The following is a 19,370-nucleotide window of genomic DNA, read 5'->3' on the forward strand; positions in this document are numbered from 1 at the left end:
TCATTTTTATAAAGCACTTTTACTTCTTAAAGCACTTCTAGCACTCCAGAAACATGACTAGCCACATTAAGGCCTGTGTGCTCCTCAGAACACTAGGACCTTCAGAAAGGGTGACCACAGGTCTTCCTGCCTGAGTCTTCTGCCCTGTCCTCAGTTCCAGAGCCAAGCGCTGTCACTCACAGAGTCACATGCTCAGAGTTGGCAGAGACTGTCTAGTGTCACCTGCCCAAGAATTCCCTGTCCAGCAAGCCTTGGTCGTTCATGCTCTGCGTGAAGAGCCCCAGTGATGGGGAGCTCACCACCTTCCAAGGCCGCTCTTTCCACTTTGGGGCAGCCTAATTTTCCTTTTGCAGTGGTGAATCCCAACTGTTTTGCATTGTTTTTTGGTTTGTTTTGCTTTTTCTCTCAAGGAGAAAGATCTTTAGATTGTTTAACCAGCAAGGAGGGACAGTAGGTGCACAGGGAGTTGATAAGATAAGCTTCTGGTGCCAGCCAAAGCCATCCTGGGATCCTGAAAGAACCAGGAGATGGGATTACTGAGCTCTGCTCTGGGTATGCTTTGTACTGGAAGACTGCAGAGAGCAGCAGAAAGGCTGCTGAGTGGGAGAGAGGAGTGTGCCCCAGCTTTCCAGACACAGAGGAGAACAGTACCAGAAAACCCAGGGCCAGTAGTTTGGTTTCAGTTCTGGTCAAGGTTCTAGTTGGTTGGATGTTGTCCTTCGCTGTTTAAGAGGACCAAAATGATATCCCTGTGCTAGAGTGTCAAGTTAGAGTGTGTCTGACTGTGGCTGACCAGACCAGTATGAGCTCGGAATGCTCCACCACAGGTTGGGCACAGAGAGTCCTGTGAACATTTGGGGTGGATGCTCTAAATTTGAACATCCTATGTTTCCTTTGTGCTGCCTCAATTCTGCTTTGCTCAAAGAGCACAGCACCCTTTCTGAGGTGGGCACACCATATTGAGCGGTCCTGGTCAGTGCCTTCCATGTCCCACAATCAAATCCTAAGTTCTAAAGAGAGACCTCGAGAGTGTCCTTGTATCACTTCTCCTGGCCACCATGTGATCACCTGCTCCATGTGAGTTCTCCATAACATTGGCAAGCATACATTTTGCATTCAAACAATGTGGCCAGCCCATGTGAGTTGCACTCTGAAGCATAGTTTGAATACTTGGCAGTTCAGCTCAAGCAAGGACTTCAGTGCCAGGTACCTTATCCTGCCAGGTGATCCTCAGAGTTCCTCAGACAGTTCATGGAAGAGATTCAGTTTCCTGGCATGGTCCTGGTACATGGTCCTTGTTTCACAGGCATGCAACAATGAGGTCAGCACAATGGCTCTGTAGACCTTCAGTCTGGTAGTCAGTCTAATACCTCTTCTCTCCCGAACTTTTCTTTGGAGCCTCCCAAACACTGAGCTGGCTCTGGCAACGCGTACATCCACCTCATTGTCAATGTGTACGTCCCTGGAAAGTACACGACCAAGGGAAGTGAACTTGTCCACAGCATCCAAAACTTCTCCATTTGTTGTAATTGATGGTTCCACATATGGATGGTGTGGTGGTGGCTGATGGAGAAGCTGTGTTTTCTTGGTGTTAATTATTAGGCCAAAATTAGCACAGACAGCAGAGAATTGATCCATACTTTGCTGAATCTCAGCTTCAGAGGCTGCACTGAATGCACAATCATCTGCAAACAGAAAATCATGCACCAACACTCCTCCACTTTGGTCTTTGTTTGTGGCCTCTTGAGGCTGTTTGTCCTCATTGAAGGCCTTGGCAACATGGCTGAAAACATCATGCTAAAAAGCACGGGAGCAAACACCCAGCCTTGTTTTGCTCCATTGGTAACTGGGAAGGCACGAGAGCACTGTCCGCTATCCAGAACCTGAGCCAGCAGGCTGTCATGAAGGAGACTCACCATGCTAATGAACTTCTCCTCAGAAATGAATTCTGACACAGTTTTCCACAAGCATCATGACTGACTGTGTCAGAGGCCTTGGTCAGATCTACAAGGGCTGTGTGCAGATCTCGGTTCTGCTCCCGGCATTTCTCCTGGAGTTGTTGGGCAGCAAACACCATGTTGACTGGTGAAGCCACGCTGCTTCCCGGGTAGATGACCAACTTCCAGTTCAGTCCCAAAGAGGAGGGATGGCTGGTCTGGGTCCTTTCTCAATGGAGGTTCCTACAAGAAGGCATGTGGGAGAAGGGTCAATGAGGTATGTGCCTCCATCATTGTGAGGAATATAGAGACACCTGGACGAGCCCCATGACTGGTGAGGGTGAGGAGGGGAGTCACTGGAGCCAAGAGGCCAAGCCACTTAACTGTGGAAGTGGGAAGAGAAACCACGAAACATCCACCGTGAAATGTGGTCAGGTTATCGAGAGCAATCCTGGCCCTGAATCGCATGTACTTTCAGACTTGTGGGATCTCTCAGTCAGTTTTGCTCAATTTTTTCTCTTTCCTTTTCTTTCTTTAAAAATATTACTTTTTATATGGGAAGGCTCTCTGAGAGGAGAGAGGAGAAAGGGTGGGACATGGGGGCATACAGTGGGAAGAGGAAAGAATGGACTTCTGAGCCCAAGGAAAAGGGGTCTAGAACCCCTGAGGGACTGTGTGGTGGGGTGGGGTGAACTGGAGGGGGAGTGGGCTGAATGAGCAGAGCTTTGCCCCAGGGCAGGACACAGCATCTGGGGCCCATGTGTGGGCTGGCATGGGCTCCCTGGAGAGGGGCAGCCGTCCCTTCCTGGAGCTGGGGGAGTCAGGGCCAGCTGGGCCCCCATCTGGCCCAGCCGCACCTCCCAGCCTCAGGCTTCCAGAGACTGACTCAGCTTCCTTGGGAAGTGCTGAACCAGCTTCCTGTAGTTGAGGAAGCAAGAGGGGCCTTCCCTGAGCTTTAGAGAAGAGAGGCTTTAAATAATCCACTGAGTCTGCCCACTCAGCCTGTTTCTGCCATGACTAACATCCCCACCCCTGTGGGAAGTGGGGTGTGGGCCAGAAAAGGCGGCTCCTTGGGCCCTAATTAAGTTTGACTGCAGGCAGTAGGAGCCCCAGGAAGGCTGCTCCCTGCAGCTGTCTGCTTCCCTCTGGGCCTCTGGGTTATTGGGGGTGGGGTAGGGGCCCTAGCTGAGGCCTATGGGGAGAGGTGTTGTGCAGGAAGGGGACAGGGGTGGGTGGGGATGGTTCCCCCCATTTTTTCCTGTTTTCACAATTCCTATAGGGTCACTGCCAGAACCATTACTGGCCTGGGTGATGGGGAGGCCTCTCAGGGCACTGACATTCAAGGGAAAATAGACTTGGGGGTGGTGGTGATGCTGGACCTTCCTGGCAGGACATCCATACCTCCCTTCATAGTCCTTGGTTGGCTTTCACTGAAGTGGGGAGGTCTCATGGGCACTCCCAATGAGGCATAACCCAGACTCAAACTGTGGGGGGCAGGGGCTGCCCCCCCATGCCAGCCTCAGTGACATCTCACTTAACACAGGCCTCCTTTTGAATGAGGGCAGACAGTTCTGGTCAGTGAAGTGAGCCCCAGACTGGGAGCCAGGAGACTGGGCTCCATCTGGGCACTGACATCTCCTTCCCTCTCCATCTCCATCTACCCTTGTCATGATTATAGAATTAGGCTGGCTCCGTCTCCCCATGAGGGTTCTGGGCACCCTGAGAGCTCAGGGGGATCTTTAACATTCTTGGCTCCATCTCCCAATTGTCATCCTCCAGAGCTGTGAAGGTATGGCAAGGTTGCTTCACAAAGCCTGGGCCACACTTTGGGTTCACTTCCAAATTTGGTGTCGCTGCTAGAATGGACTCTTTTCATGGACTTCCTAGGGCAGCAGGGGCAGCTTCCTCACTCTCCTGATCTTTGGGAGTTCCCAAACCATCTCTTACCTCCTTCCCTTGGGAACAGAAAAGGATAGATGCCACAGAGACAGAAGTGATGGGGTCTGCCAAGCTTGGGAGTGCCAATTTAGGGGCAGTGAGGGGAAACAGGCCAAGTAGGAGCAGCAGGCATTGGGACATCCAGGGTCCCACAGTATTGGAGACTCATTCATGAGCCCCAATGATGGGTTTGCCTTTATCATCCAGAGAACACAAAGCAAAGACAGTGAGAAAAGTGACATATCATCAGTGGGAAAAGCGGGTGCTCTTAGGGATATGTCCTGTGTGGAGCAGTAACTCTGACCAGGACTGCCAGTTGTTGGTTGAGAGCATTGGGCTGTTTCCGCTGGATATGCCCTGCTAAGCTCAATATGGTCCCTGCTGAGGTTTGTGGTCCCTGGTAGGGCAGAGCTCCATTAGCCATGTGGACCACTTTTTGGTCTGGGTCTGAGGTGCCTCAGTTTCCTCTCTGCTCCTGGTCCTCTGGGGCCATGCTAGGAGGCCCTGTCCCCCTCCCACCCCCAGGCTTTTGGTCCTAGTTCCTGCCTCTATTTTGTCTTTGTGGCTAGCACCAAGCTCGTCCTCTGCCTTTGCTCCAGTGTTGGGTGATGCCAGGCTGACAAGAGCTGGTGCCATATGGGACCGAGCCCAGGCCACAACCCTGCCATTGTAGAAGTCCTTGGCTGGGCCAAGCTGTTCTTTCAGAGCACTGACACATTCCCTTGACCTGGCCCTCCTTGAAGACTGTGACCTCCCTTGCCTCATGCATGTGGCTGCGCAGTGGCCTCCAGCCTGTCTGCAAACAGTCCTGGGGGTCTGGCAGCATGCAGCTGCATGCAGCTGCTTCTCCAACCCAGGCATCCTCTTCAACTTTGTCTTTATTTTGATCACGCACTAAGTCACAATGGGATACTGAACATTTACAGAAGGAAACTTTGGGAGTTGGGAGGCATCCAATCCTTCCATTCTTTAAGGGTCAGACCTCTTCTTCCAGGAAGCTTTCCCTGGCACCTCCTAGCCATTCCAGCCTGCTGTAGGCTTGGGTTTCGGGCCCTTGCCCTCTTTTTTGTGGAGATTTGGGCATTTGCTCCTGTGCAGGCTGGTGGCACGTCTCCCATATCCCACGATTCTTTACCTGTCACTGACAATGACTGAGCAGTCACTCCTGCTAACCCTTCAGTACCTGAGGCAACATTACACCTGGCTCGTCAAGGTTTAACCTTCCTAACCCTCTTCCCTTGGGAATCAATAGCACTTTTGTTCTGTCCTTTCCAGTCCCAAGGTCTGAAGGTCATTGATGTGAAAGTCAGGCTGCTCTGTTTTCTCTCCTTGGCCGATCATCATTTTCTCTTGTGTCTCCTGTGACCATCTCCTTTTACAATATAACTGAGCCCCCCCCCCCCCAAAAAAAAAAACGCAGGCCAAAGTCCTCTGGCCTCCCCCTCCCCAATCAAGGCCAGTGACAACGTTCCCCTCAGGTCCGAGGGTCATTGGATTCTCCTTCTGAGCATCCTCTAACACTGACCTCAAGACCCCACCTGGCATGTTTCCACCTGACAATATTCCAATAACATCACTTAGCTTTTGCCAAGGAATATTTACTTTGAAGATATAGCAAAAATGAAGGTCCATGCGTGTCCTGACACTCACAATGCTTTGGGCCTCGTGGACTGAGGAATGAATACCCAGAATCCTGGGAGCAGCTGGCCCACCTTGGGTCCTTGAAGCAGACTGGGAAGGGACACCGGCCCTGGGCCCCTTCATGGATTTGTTCCTATTCCTGTGAGTAGATGTAGCTGGCTGAATGCTAGCTGGGTACCTCCCCTCCTCCTCTCCTGCCTGCCTCTCCCGCCTCTTCCTTCTCTCCAAAGGAAGGTCAATTTGGTTAGCCAAAAGTTGCCCAGTTGACCTGGGTTTCACTGCCTCCTTTCTCCCCTCCCCTCTATCTTGGCCCCTCTCCTCTCCCCAAACCTTAAACCTACTACACTCTGAAACAGAGACCCCAAGGGGCCCCTCCCTGGGGCTCCTGGACCCCCCTAGCTTTAGAATGATTATCAGTAGTAACTGTTGCTGTTTCCCACCCAGCCTGATGTCTTTGTTTTCTTGACCACTTTAAAGGGGCCATACCCTGGCTACTTCTTAAACAGGCCTATTCAATGAATGGGTGTTGCCTCACCCTAAGTGAGTACCTGCAAAGACCTTGGCCTAAAGGGGCCAAGGTCTCCCAGTGCATCCTGGGCCATCTCCAGTCATCCTTAAGAATGTCAGGTCACTGGATTCAGATGGCTCTGGAGAAGTGAGGCTGGTGAGCTGCACAGCCCTCCCTCACTCAAAACAAAGTCAAGTGCAAGTCATGTCATCATTTCTCTGGTGGCATGGTCTTCTTCGGCAACAAAGGACCGACATGATCCTATTCCCTTCTAAGAGAATGATTAGTTAGGAACATCTCTGGGGAAAATTTGATGGCAAGCAGATCAAAGTGTGCAGTTGGAACTCGGGCCCGATCGACATTAAAGAGTGTGTAACGGCCACCCTCAGGAAGGCTTTGCCATTTCCTCCATCAGAGCTAATCAGTACTTTGTCTGTCTATCTGTCTGCCTATCTAGCAGTAGCTAGATAGTGCAGTGAGTAGAGCCCTGGGCCTGGAGTCAGGAAGACCTGGGCCCCAATCCATGGGCAGACAATAGCTGTATGACCCTGAACAAGTCATTTATCTTGTTTGCTCAGTTTCCTCATCTGTAAAATGGAGGTGATAACAATACCAGCCTCACAGGGCTATCACGAGGATCAAATGCTGTAAAAATCCTAGGGTGCTTCGCCCTGCGCCTGGCCCATGGGAAGCACCTTCTAATTGTACGAGCTCTTATTATCTATCGTTTCTCTGCCTGGACTCCACATATCCTTGAAGGAGTGTCCTCAACTTTTGGGGGATGTTTGGTGCCAACTGTTCCTTCCTCTTTCTCTGTAACAATCTCTGGGAAGAAGTTATTTCCTTGCAAGGTTCTTTCTCATCACGTCCAGTCCCAGCATCCCGCTTGCTGAGCATTTCCTCCTCATTGGTAAGCATCAAATTCAGAGTGGAATTTCCCCGTTGGTTTGTCCACCTTGTAAGGATGCAGTCCTCCTTACGGCAAGTAAAACAGGGACTGGCTGCTCTGCTTTTGACCAGAGGTGAGCTCCATCACAGCTCTGTGCTGGGCTCCCCATCTTTTTCTTGTTTTGTCTGTGGCATTCTTTATTATCTTTTCTGTTGACCTTCACCCCAATGCTCTGTACTCCACCACGCTTCCCCTCTCTGCTTCTTAGATTTTCACCCAGTATCTTCTCTCGATACACAGTCCTGGGTCCCTTATCCCCCTCTCCAAGAGTCACACTTGGTTATTTATGAACAGTGAGCCATCTTTCAATCACGGATTGAATTCTGGCAAGAACAGTGTTCGCTCTAAGGTCAGACTGGTCTTCTTGTGTGAGGATCTTTTGTTCATCTTGCCTGTTACTCATATTTTGTGCATTTGATTTTAAATAACTTAGATTTTTTTCTGGGTCTTTTCTTAAGAGTATTGTCTCCTGTGAACTTTTGGGTGTCTTGGTTGTTTTTTCTTCATTGCAGCTGCCTCTGCCTCTGCAGATTGATGGATACATGTAAGCAATTTTCTCCTTCCTTTCTCTATTTCAGTTACAAGCCCTTTTGATGACATTTCTAAGACTTTAGGCAAATGCGTTCTGATGAACCCTTCTTAGGTGGGATAGCCAGTCCCCAGGTGTCTACCTCAAGCATGTGAAGACTTCCCTGTGGAATGGGTGGATCAGAACAATTTGTCCCAACAGCCATAAAAACAACTGAAGCAGGTGCTGCGGAGGCGTAGAACTTGGTGAGATGCCAAGGTCCTTCACTATACCCCGCACCATCTCCATTCTTTCAGACTTGTGTCCTGCCACTGGAGTTTGATGATTCTGGAAGAGAGTGAGGCTGATGACTTTGCATAACTCTGTCTCACTTCTAATTCATGCACAAGTCAAGGCATCACCCCATGATGCCATTGGTCAGTAGCCCATCATTTGAGTCATCATCCAGAATCCCAGCACCATTCCCAGTGCCATCCTTTTAACCCATAGTTCACTCCTCATCTCTGCCTTTCTCTTTCCTGGAGCCCTTACCTTGGGTTGGCAGCTGCAATGAAAAGCACGGCCCCTCCAGTCTTTATTCTTGCCAAAGACTGAAATCTTTATCACATTTTCTGGATTCCTTCTGGCAGTGATCATTTATGCCTGTGGGAATCATCGGCAGTCAGTGGTGATCGTCTGGTTTGACAAGTCTTAGATTCTGTCATGCCCTGGATATATGCCCTGGAACAGACAACAAACCTCTCCATTGTTGCTATCAGCCTGACCAATAGCTGTCTCAGTTCCCCTCTGCAACAGTCACCCACCACCCTACATCACCCTTCCTGGGTGGCTTCTTCCTTGAAAGCCCCAGGGAAAGCACACCACTATTCCTGGAGGAGAAAAATCTTCAGAGCTAGGTAAGGATCCTCAGCCCTCTTCCCACCAAGGGGACCCAGCTCTGGGTTTGCAAGCAACTTGACCCTGAAATGAGGGGCTAAGGCTTTTCTTTAACTCTTCTGGCTCATTATGCTTTGAGCCCAGAGTAGAACTACAGGGAAAAATCTCTAAAACAAAGCTTAAGCATTGTTTATGTCTAGAGTTCTGCCTCATCCCCCATCTCCTACACACACACACACACACACACACACACACACACACACACACACACACACACACACACACACACACACACACACACAGAAACAGAGAGATGCAGAGAGAGACAGAGACACAGAGAGAGAGACACAGAGAGACAGATAGAGACAGACAGACAGAGAGAGACACAGAGACAGATTGCTCTCTCCTGGTTCACTGGTCTTCATTCTGGTCATTCCCACTACCTGTAGGGTCTCCTAAGACTCTGTCCTGGTCTGTCTCTGTCTTCCCATTTCTGCCTCTGTTTCTGTCTCTCTTTTCTCTTCTCTTTCTCTCTATCTCCCTCCTCTTTCTCTCTCTCTTCTTTCTCTTTCTCTTCTTGTGTCTCTCTCTCTCTCCTCTCTGTCTCTCTCCCTCTATTTCTTTCTGTCTGTCTCTCTCTGTCTCCCTCCTCTCTTGTCTCTTATCTTTGTCTGTCTCTGTCTCTATCTCTGTCTTCCTCACCTCACATCTCTAGCTCAGGTTCCTACACCAGGAGCTGCCTGCCAACCTTCTCTTGGACATGCTGTAGGCATCTCAAGCTGAACATGTCCAGAGTAAGTCATTAACTTTCCCCCAAATCCATGTGCCCCAGGATTCCTCTTTTTGGCCATCACTCTTCCTCTCCCCTAACTTCACAACCTCAGATTCATTCTGGGCTCCTCTCCCTGAACTCCCACATAAAAGGCTGCCACCTCGACCTTCCCAGTGTCTCTCCCATCCCTCCCTTCTCTCCACAAAGCCTGTGGCGGCTGCTTTCAATCAGGTTTCAGCCCTGTTCATGCTCTCCTTGCTTCCTGCCTCTCTCCTCTCCATTATATCCTCCATGCTCAGTACTTTACCTCAACTTCCTCTGGTGGGGGTAGAGTGCCCAGTGTGGTTCTTCCCCTTACCAGGCTGTTGGGTGAAGAGGACCAGATTCCTGTCTAGCAATGCCCCCTGGGGAGGTGGTGCTGCTGGCTCTGGGCTCAGGAGAATGCCTTTCTGCTGATGTAGATCTGACCATATCGTCTCCACCTGGCTCCCCTCTGCTTTCCAGGCTGACACGCTGAGCCCAGAGAGCTGGGACTTCTCCTGGCATGGACTGTGGTCAGGTACTTTTTGGTTCAGTAAGTCCCTCATCCTGGGGAATCCTGGGATTGGTGTTAGTTAGAGTAAAACAGGTTGTGGCCTTTTGAGTAAGGTGGGGGACACCCCAGAAAAGCTCTATAGGAATACCTCACAAGCATATGTGGACAGAATTCTGACCCTTACAAGGACTGGCATGCTCTGTGGGCTGAGGGGTTTCACCTGGCTCACCAGAACACCAAGCAGAGATCTCTTCTTCCCCACTCTGCTCTGTGATCTTGAATGCTAGCAGCTGGGCAGCTCAGTGCGCAGAGCTCCAGGCCTGGAGTCACAAGGACCTGAGTTCAAATCAGCCTCAGACAATGACTAGCTGTGTGAGCCTGGGAAAGTCACTTGGCCCCGTTTGCCTCAGTTTCCTCATCTGTAAAATGGGGGGTGGAGAAATAAAGGCAGATCACTCCAGTATCTCTGCCAAGAAAACCCCCATTGGGGTAACAGACACAACTGAAGACTGAATAACAACCATAGGCAGCTAATAGGCTACCTGGTGGTCATCAGGAGGCAGGCAGGATGTACTCGCGCATTGCCTGCACCACGTACAGGAGATGAGTCTATCCTATGCATCCCCCACCCCCCCAGCCCAGCCAGTTCAAACTGGCCATCTCTGGCCATTGAGCCTTTGCCCTGGCTGGCCCTGATGCCTGGAGTGCTCCCCCTCTTCATCAGTCTCAGATAGTGCATGATTGTCTTCAAAGTCTGGCTGTAGCTCTGCCTCCTACTGAGAATTTTTCTGATTCTTTGCACTTATTCACGGAGAGAGACCATCTTGAAATAGTTCTCTACTATGTATTATTGTGATTTCTTGTTGAGAGCTGCGTTTTCAGCTCCTCTACCAGTTCGGTTAGCCCTTCTGTTTTCAGGGAGCTACTTGCCTGGGGTCACCAGAAGGGAGGAGTCAGGCTTCTGAGTCACATTCCCAAGAGAAGGATGAAGCTGCAGAGAGGTGGGCTTCTCTGGCCTTCCCAGCCCCAGGCCAGTGTCCCCAGGCCACTAGGCCAGAAGCAGTTTCAGACCATCCCTCCTGAGGAACGGGGCTTGGTACTGGGCAAGTCCATAGTCTGTCCTTTGGAGAGCCCCGAGCCAGGCTTGGAGTGGGAGACTTGGCATGGCCCCTCCTACAAGGGCATCAGAGTTAAACATTAACCCCCTGACTGGCTCCAAGAATGCTCCCTCCCAGCTCTCAGGACTCTTTCAAGAGGAATGCTTGTTCACAAGATGTCTGGTCCTAAGTTAAGGGCAGGTGGTCTCCACGAGGCTGCTTTCTACCCTCTCTGCCATCCCACTGCTCTGGGAAAATGGGGCTGGACTCCCAGACTTTCACTCTTGGGAAGAATTTCAAGTGGAATCCCAGGGAGAAGCAAACAAATGCCCAAGGCATGAGGACCACTGATTCTGCCTCCCTTGGGGGACCTTGGGCAAGTCAGCAAACACTGGTGAAGCATTTGTCTGTGGGCCATGCTGCCGGTGAAATGGGTGCAAAAAGACATAATTGAAAACAGCCCCTGCCCTCAGTGAGTTTACAGCCACCTGGTGGGACTGAGCCTTCAGTCAGCAGGGGTTAATCCGATCCAGCAAAGGGGAGTGAGAAAGAGACAGACAGAGACAGAGACAGACAGAGAGAGATGGAGACAGAAAGACAGGGAGACAGAGATAGACAGACATAGACAAAGAAACAGAGAGAGAAGGAGACAGAGAGACAGACATGGACAGACAGACACGGACAGAAACAGAGAGACGGAAACAGACAGAGAGATGGAGAGAGAAAGAGGAGGGAGAGACAGAGAGACAGAGACAGACAGATACACAGAGACAGAAATAGAGAGACAGCCAGAGACAAGAGAGAATAATGAGGAAAGAGCACGCGACAGAGCCTTGAGGGAGGCCTTTGGATGGAGAGAGTAGTGACAGTCTAGAAAAGGTGGTCAGAAATGTGGGAGAGTCAGGTGAGCACAGCAATGGAAACCAAGTGAGTAGAGGGGGTCCAGAAGGAGGTTCCAAAATGCTACAATGCAGAGAGAGAAAGCACAGGTGAGAACACGCGGCAGGTGGCTTCTTGGAGTCTAGTTGAGAAAAGCGGACAGCCTGGGCCAAGGGAGGCGTTTCCTAGGGCTGCCAGAGTGCCTGGAGCTGCCCAAAGGAGGAGCCGGTGGGTCAGGGAGACTGAGGAGACAGACAGGTCTGAGGCCAAGCCCCAGAGGAGGGGGAGCCTTGCCAAAGACAAGCCTGGAGCCAGAGAGCCTGGCTGAGAAGGGTTCCATGTGTGGAGGATGAAGCCGTAGCCCAGGACGGATGGTGAGAGGGAAGGCAGAGTGCTCTTTGGCTCTCCCTGGGCTCTAAATCATGGGCTGTGGGGGCAGCCTTTCCCACTCTGCCTAACCCCACAGACAGGTAAGCTGCGATGTGTGTGTGTGTGTGGGGGGGGCATAGCTACTCTGCTTTGAAGCAGCTCCAGTCAATTCCCTAAGTTCTGAGGGTTTCCTGTGAATGTGCTAGGGTTAGGAGGCTAGAGGGATAACAGTCAACAGACATTTATTAAACCTTACCCAAAAGCCTGTAGGTTGATCACCAGTTCTTTGGGGTGATTCAATTCAAGTCATTAAATAGGTATTAAGTGCCTACTGTGCGCCACACTGTGCGCCACACTGTGCTCCGGTCTTAGAGGAGCTTTCTGAAAGGAAAGCCCAGGACAGGCCAAAGGAAATGCAGGTGAGTTCAGGGAGAGCCTGGACAGTAGCTGCTCAGCTACTGGGTGGGCTTCATAGAAGGGGCACTGAGGCTGAGCCTTGAAGGGTGGTAAGGATTCCAAGAGGCCAGGATGTTCAAATGTATTCCAGGCATGAGGGGTGACTCGGGGAAATGTCTGGAAGCTGGAGATGGAATGCTGAGTGTGGTGAACTGACTTTGAACAGCTTGTGGTGTGGTTTGGCTGGTCCAGGGAGGGTGCAGCAGGCACCGACTTGTGGGGAGGTAATGAGGCCGGCGCAATCAGATTTCTTGGAGAAGACAGTTTGGGGACCTTGACCTCGGAGAGGGAAATGAGGGTAACCCGGACTGGGGTGGGAGGCAGAAACAGGAGGAGCGAGGCAGGAGGAGGAGGTGGGGGGCGGTAAGAGGAGGAGGGGATGGGGGGCAGTCACTTGAGGCAGGGGTGGTGTGGAAGGAGGAGCAGCGATCGGAGAGGTCATGAAGAACTGGTTGAAGACCCCGCTTTACTCCTGGAAGTAGCTCTGCCCCCCGCCCCGTCCCGAACCTCCTCTCCTGCCTCCTTCCTTCCTTCCTTCCTTCCTTCCCCAAGGGCTGGGCGGAGGAGTGCGGGCTGAAGTCCTCTCCGAGCCTAATTTGGAAATGATGTTGCCCAGAGACTTGGCTCCACCAGCCCCCGCGCCTTTGGGGCTGGGGTGAGGTCTGGACCAGCCGCCCAGGGTTTCCTAGACTTCCTGGTGTTCGGCCTGCTCCCCACCTCAACCCCCTCCAGGGGCAGTGGCGGTCCGGGCTGTCAGCCTCTCCTTCTCTCTGGCTCTAAGCCCTCCGAGCCCTGGGGCGAACAGAGGCAGGGACTCGACCCCCAGCTGTGTGTCCAGCCTCCCAGCCGGTGCTGCTCGCGCTCATTAGCCCAGGTGTGCCTTCCCTCTCTGTCCTCGAACTGGGCCCGTGGGCTCAGTGTGCCCAGGGGCCCTGGCCAAGCCAAGCTCGAGAGGGTCAGAGACGGTGTGCCAACGCGCCCCTCCGCCCCCGTCTCTCTGTCTCTCCCCTTTCTAGTTCTCTGTCGATGCAGCACGGTCTCAGTCAGTCTCTCCCTCCCCTCCTCTTGGGCTCGGGGAACTTGAACTTCAGCTCGGGGGGCGGTCCCAGTCTCCCGGGGGGCGGTCCCCGGGCCCCCTCCCCTTCCCCTTCCCCCTCCCACTGGGGAATCTTTGAGGGGGGAGGGTGACTGGAGGTTGAAGGAAATGAGACAACCTTTTCCTTCAGCAGATGGTGTGCGCTGGCCGGGCCAGGAGCCGGGGCGGGAGAAGGGAGGGGGCCAAGGGGGTGGTCGCGACCCAGCTGGGCCAGATCGGAGGCTCGGAAGGGCCAGAGACCCCGGAGGGGCTGCTCTGTCCCGTCCTCTGCCGGGCTCCCTGGGGTGCGCCGCGATCCGGCCCGAGAGTTTGGAGATCCCGCCACCCAGGGCGGCCAGGTAAGGCTCTTCCCCGCCCTCTCCTGCCCTTCTCCGCCCTGCCCCCCGGCTCGGCCAGTCCCGTCTTTGGTTTCGATGTCCATCCCTCTGTCTGTCTGGTCCTGTCTCGGGGCTCTGGCGGGGGTAGGGGGAAGGCACCCGGCACAGCCCCGACACGCTCTTGGCCCGGAGCCCAGGACAGCCGGCTCCTGCTCAGGGCTGCCCGGGCCAACCCGACGTGTCCCCGCAGGCCGCCCGCCCGCCCTCTTCCCCTTCTCCTCGTCTTTCTTCCCCCGTCCGCCCCTCACATCCCCCGGCTCCAGGACCGCCTCTTGCACGGTCCTCCCTCCCCTCCCAGCGCCTGCTTCGGACGAACTGGCCTCCCATCTCCCACCTCCTGGAGGAGCTACCTCTCCGTCCCTCCCACCTGTCCTCCAGTTTCCTCCTGACCTGAACACTAGCCCTTAGCTCCTGCAGTGGCTACCGAGACCTTCCCGGCGGCTCCGTACCTGGCAAAGATCCTCTCCTGGAAGGCATGGTCCGAGTCGTGGGCACGCCCTGCTTAGGAAGTTGGCGCCGCCGGCTCTCTCCTCCTCCTCCTTCAGCTTGTGACCTCACCAATCTCCTCCTCCTCCTCTGACAGGGTCTTCCAGGAGGCCCTTTCCCCGTCCCACCAAGTTTGCCCCAGCTCTCCCCGCCTCCGGCTTCTGCTGCTCTCCTCTGGAGACCCACCCTAAATTCTTGGATGGTTTCCTTGCAGGATCAGAGACTGCAGGGTTGGGGGAAGGGCAGAAGCATTTATTAATCCCCTACTACGTGCTAGGCACTGTGCTGAGTGCTGGGGATCCAAAGAGAGCCACTCCACCGCCAAACAGAAAAGCCCCCACTGCCAGGGAGCTGGCATTCTCCTGGGGCTAAGGCTGGGCCGGTCATCATGCAGATAAGAATGAAGCAGAGAGCAGAAGGGGCAAAAAAAGGGAAACTGATGGGAAGGGGAAGCCTGAGCCTAATCCTAGGGAAGGCTAGGTCCTAGAGGGGAGCCAGAGTAGAGCCCTGAGGGATAATCAGGATTTGGAAAGGCAGTGAGAAAGAGGGAGGACATTCTGGGAGCCAGACACTCTGTGGGGAAGGAAGGCACAGGACAGGACAGGAGAGGGCATGCCTAGTGAGCTCCTGGAGAGGCAAGGTGTGCAGTTTGATGGGAATGCAGGCAGCAGGTAAAGGCCCTGGACTGGACTTGGGACTGGAAAGGAAGATAAAAGTCAGATTGGGGAGAGCCCCGAGGGCCAATTGGAATAGACATTTCATCTTAGAGAGATTGGGCAGCTGCTGACCATGGGGCAGGATAGGGAGGTGCAACACTGCACCTTAGAGAGAAAGATTGAAGGGGATCCAGGAGACCAGGTAGGAAGCTATTACTGGAGACCAGTTCGAGGTCATGATGGAAGGATGGGCAGGGGGAGGTGGCCATGTCATTGGAGAGAATGGGAGAGATGGAGAGAGGCTGGACTAGATAAGACTTGGCAAATAATTGGATATGGGGAGTAAGGGGAGCATTGTCCAGGAAATGCTAAAGTTGTGAACCTGGGAGCATGGGGGTGTTCAGCGCAGAAACAGGGGCATTTAAAAAGGAATGAGTGGAAAGGGAAATTATAACGAGTTCGTTTGGGCATGTGGAGTTGGAGATGCCTGTGAGACACCCAGGAGAATCGTTCCAGCACACAGCTGGAGATGTGGGACCTGAGGTGAGGGGAGAGGTCGGGGCTGGTTGTGGAGATCTGGGAATCATTTGGGTTGGGATGGTTAGTGAATCCATGGGAGCTACCCTAACCCTAACCCTAAATCAAGCATTTTTTAAGCACCTACTATATGCCAGGCAGGGACAGCTAGGTGGCAAAGTAGCTAAAGCACCAGGCCTGGAGTCAGGAAGATGAGTTCAAATTCTGCCTCAGTTTCCTCATTTGTAAAATGAGCTGGAAAGGGAAATGGCAAACTACTGTTGTATCTTTGCCCCAAATGGGGTCGTGAAGAGTGGGACAGGACTGAACACCAACAACAAAGTGTGCCAACCACTGCACTGGAGACACCAAAAGAGGCAAAAGACAGTTCCTGCTCTCAAGGAGTGAACAGTTCATTGGGGAAGGCCACAAGCTCTAATGTGTAGAGGGAAGGCACCGGAAGGAAAAGGGACTCGGCGGCTTCCTGTTTGAGGTGGGATTTAGTTGGGACTTAAAGGAAGCTGGGGAGGTCAGTGGTCAGAGCAGAGGAAGGGGAGCCTTCCAGGTCTGGGGCTGAGAGATGGGGGGGTCTTGTTTGTGGAACAGTGAGGAGGCCGTCATCACATCAGGGAGTGAGGTGAATGTATCTGGAAAGGGAGGAGGGGGTCTAGGTCAGGAAGGGCTTTGAACGCCAAACAGAGCATTTTATATGTGATCCTGGATACCACTGGGAGCTCCTGGAGGTCACTGAATGAGGGGGGGGGTGGTGGTGGTGAGGGTGACATGGTCAAACCTGTGCTTTAGGAAAACTCTTCAGTAACTGAGTGGGGGCTGGACTGGAGGCAGGCAGACCCCCAGTCTCTACTGCCATGGTTCAGGGGTGGGGAGATGAAGGTCTACACCAGCGTGCAGACAGGGCCAGAGGAGAGGCTGTGGCGAGGAAATCCCAAGGTTTTGGCATGGTATTGGATATGGGAGGTGAGATTTGAATGAGGAATCCAGAATGGCTCCTCATTTGAGAGATTAGGAGACTGACATTATCTTCTACATTAAGAGGGAAGGAGGGGAGGGTTTAGGGAGAAAGAGGATGAACTTCGCTTTGGACATGTTGAGTTTCAGCCGTCTATTGGACATCCAGTTGAAAATGTCTGAAGGGCAGTTGGCAACGAGAGACTAAGGCAGAATATGTAGATCTGAGAATCATCACCATAGAAATGGCCATTAAATTCACAGGAGCTGATGAGATCCCCAAGAGAATTGGTCTAGAGGAAGATGAGTAGAGGGACAGGGACAGAATCCTATGGTTAGAGGGAGATACCATGATGAGGATCCAGTCAAGGAGACAGAAGAGGAAGGGTCAGAGAGGGGGGAGGAGAACTGGGAAGGGAGGATGTCCCAAAAACCAGAGAAAAAGGAGAATCCAGGAGAGGGTGTGAGCTTTGAGAAAGCCCTGGATTTGACGACAAAGAGATCGTTAATAACTTTGGAGAGAGCAGTTTCAGTGAAATGACAAACTGAAGTTGAACTGTAAGGGATTAAGAAGAGAATGAAAGGGTGGAGGCCCCCAGTATAGAAGAGCCTCAGAAGATTTCATCAAGGAACTGAATATGGAGGGAGAAGAGAAGCAGGACCATGATGGAGCTGTGAGCGACACCCACTGTGAGTGGCATGAGTTGCCTAAAGATCCAGCCAAGGAGAGTTGGAAGGAGTGGTCAGAGAGGTAGAAGGAGGACAGGGAGATATCAGGATGGAGGATGGCTGCAGAAAGGTCAAGCAAGACAAAAAGTCATTGGGCTTCATGGTTACTTGGCGGGAGCAGTTTCATTGGGGGTGGGGGATGGAGAAGTGAGCCAGAATTGGGGTGGTGGAGGCAGCAGGTGGAAAGGGAGGAGAGGGATGGGATGATCCCTTTGGGGATGGCATGGTCAGTTGGAGGCCAGAATGTCTTTATAGGAAGTAGACAAGGAACGGTAGATTGGGAGAGTCTGAACATGAGTGTGGTTCAGTCCAGAAGGGACAGAGGAGGCCATTGTGTTGGGCACTTGTGGAGGTGGGAGCTTCAAGGCAGAGAGTGGGGGAGCTGAGGGCTTTCAGTAGGGGTCTCCTTGGTGTTCTTGGCAAAGGGAAAGATGAGATAGGAACTCTGCTGAGAAAAGTTCAAAGGGAGGCAGAGAGAGGAGAGGGTTATGAACACACTGGATGTGGGGAGAGTCCAGCCTTGTCATGCAGCACAACTAACTGGCACTGGCAATCAGGTTCAGGAAGATCTGAGTTCAAGTCCAGCCTTAGACATTAGCTAGCTGTGTGACCCTGGGCAAGTCACTTAGTCTGTTTGCCTCAGTTTCCTTAACTGTAAAATGAGAATAATACTAGCACTTAATTCCCAGGGTTGTTGTAAAGCTATTATTACAGTACCTGACATAGTAGACACTCAGTAACTGCTTGTTTCCTCTCTTTTTTCTTCTCTTCTCTGTCTTTCCCTTCCTTCCTTTTTCTTTCTCTCTCTCTTCCTTCTTTCTTTCCTTCCTTTTTCTTTCTCTTTTCCTTCCTTCTTTTCTTCCTTTCTCTTAGTCCTTCCTTCCTAACACATTAAGAAGTAACTATATGTATAGTTGGACAAAACACATTCCTGCATTGGCCATTTCAAAAAGTCTCAATCTGCACCCTGAGTTTTCTACCTCTCTCAGAAGGTGAGTAGCATGTTTCATTACTGGTCTTTTGGAATCATGGTTGGTTATTGAGGTGATCAGAGTTCCCAAGTCTTTTTGTTTCTGTCTAAAAACATTTCATTGTTTACTAAAACTTTCTTTCTTTTTAAATTTTGAGTTCCAAATTCTCTCTCCAACCCCCCCTTCCCCCACTGAGAAGGCAAACTATCAATTATACATGAAAAATCATACACCACTTCCCCATGTTATCCGTATTTCAAAAACAGCAAAAACAAAATGAGAAAATTCTACTTCAGTTGGTAATCAGAGTTCAGCAGCTCTCTTTGGAGGTGGATCGAATTTTTCATCCTAAGTCCTTTGGAATTGTCATGGATCATTGTATTGATCAGCCTTTCACAGCTGAGTGTTACAATGTTGCTGTTACTGTGCACGATGTTCTCCTGGTTCTGCTCATGCCACTCAGAACCAGTTCATGTTAGTGTTGCCATGTTTTTTTAATAAACCACCACCCTGGTCCTTTCTTAGAGCACAGTACTATTCCACTACAATCGTACACCACAGCTTATTCTGTCATTCCCCAGTGGATGGGCATTCCCTCCATTTCCTGCTCCTTTGCCACCACAAAAAGAGCTGCTATAAATATTTTTGTACATGTGGATCCTTTTCCTTTACTTGGATGTCTTTGGGATGTACACCTAGTGGTGGTATTGCTGGATCAAAGGATATACAGTTTTATAGCTCTTTGGGCACAGTTCCAAATTCTCTCCAGAATGTCTGGATCAGCTTACAACTCCACCAACAGTGAATACATTAGTGTTCCAGTTTTCCCATATTCCCTGCCCCCCCCCCCCATTTGTCATTTCTGATAGATGTGAGGTGGTAGCTGAGGGTGGTTTTAGTTTGCATATCTCTAATCAATAGTGATTTAGAGCATTTAGATCTAAGATATTGGGGCAGTTTTCCTCAATAATTTCTTGAAATATGGTGTCTATGCTCTACCCTTCCTCTCCTATCCTACCCCCCCCCCCCCAAATATTCCTCTTCCTTCCCTTTGCATTCTTCTTTTAAGAATATTGAAACATGA

The 19,370-nt window shown here is 51.7% G+C and overlaps 1 protein-coding gene and 1 long non-coding RNA gene across 18 annotated transcripts in view; one reads left to right on the plus strand and one right to left on the minus strand.

Annotated features, from left to right (window-relative positions):
• On the minus strand, positions 1-15,157 carry LOC140496926 (uncharacterized). 9 transcript variants are annotated; one of them, XR_011964487.1, is made up of 5 exons: positions 14,409-15,145; positions 10,616-10,858; positions 9,915-10,104; positions 6,065-8,222; positions 1-2,180 (listed from the first exon to the last, which is right to left on the minus strand). It is a non-coding gene; the product is annotated as an uncharacterized lncRNA (long non-coding RNA). The 9 variants fall into 9 exon arrangements; XR_011964506.1 differs by having other exon boundaries at positions 8,034-8,222; positions 14,409-15,144; XR_011964517.1 differs by lacking the exon at positions 1-2,180 and adding an exon at positions 9,458-9,748 and having other exon boundaries at positions 4,839-8,222; positions 14,409-15,157.
• EVA1A (eva-1 homolog A, regulator of programmed cell death) overlaps positions 11,882-19,370 on the plus strand; it is a 24,398-nt gene continuing 16,909 nt past the window's right edge. The window contains exons 1-2 of one of the 9 annotated variants that reach the window (XM_072656121.1): positions 11,883-12,131; positions 12,578-12,710. Coding sequence is in view for 1 of the 9 variants with exons in the window: in XM_072655622.1 (XP_072511723.1) it covers positions 13,716-13,920 (205 nt within the window). In the remaining 8 variants the exon portion in view is untranslated. Of the gene's footprint in view, positions 12,132-12,577; positions 12,711-12,877; positions 13,361-13,715; positions 13,921-15,159; positions 16,111-16,159; positions 17,277-18,188; positions 18,308-19,370 lie in introns of those variants that run through there. The other 8 variants (XM_072656028.1, XM_072655622.1, XM_072655944.1 and 5 more) reach the window with 8 other exon arrangements.

This window comes from Notamacropus eugenii, chromosome 1, assembly GCF_028372415.1.
Source record: "Notamacropus eugenii isolate mMacEug1 chromosome 1, mMacEug1.pri_v2, whole genome shotgun sequence".
Classification (NCBI taxonomy): domain Eukaryota; kingdom Metazoa; phylum Chordata; class Mammalia; order Diprotodontia; family Macropodidae; genus Notamacropus; species Notamacropus eugenii.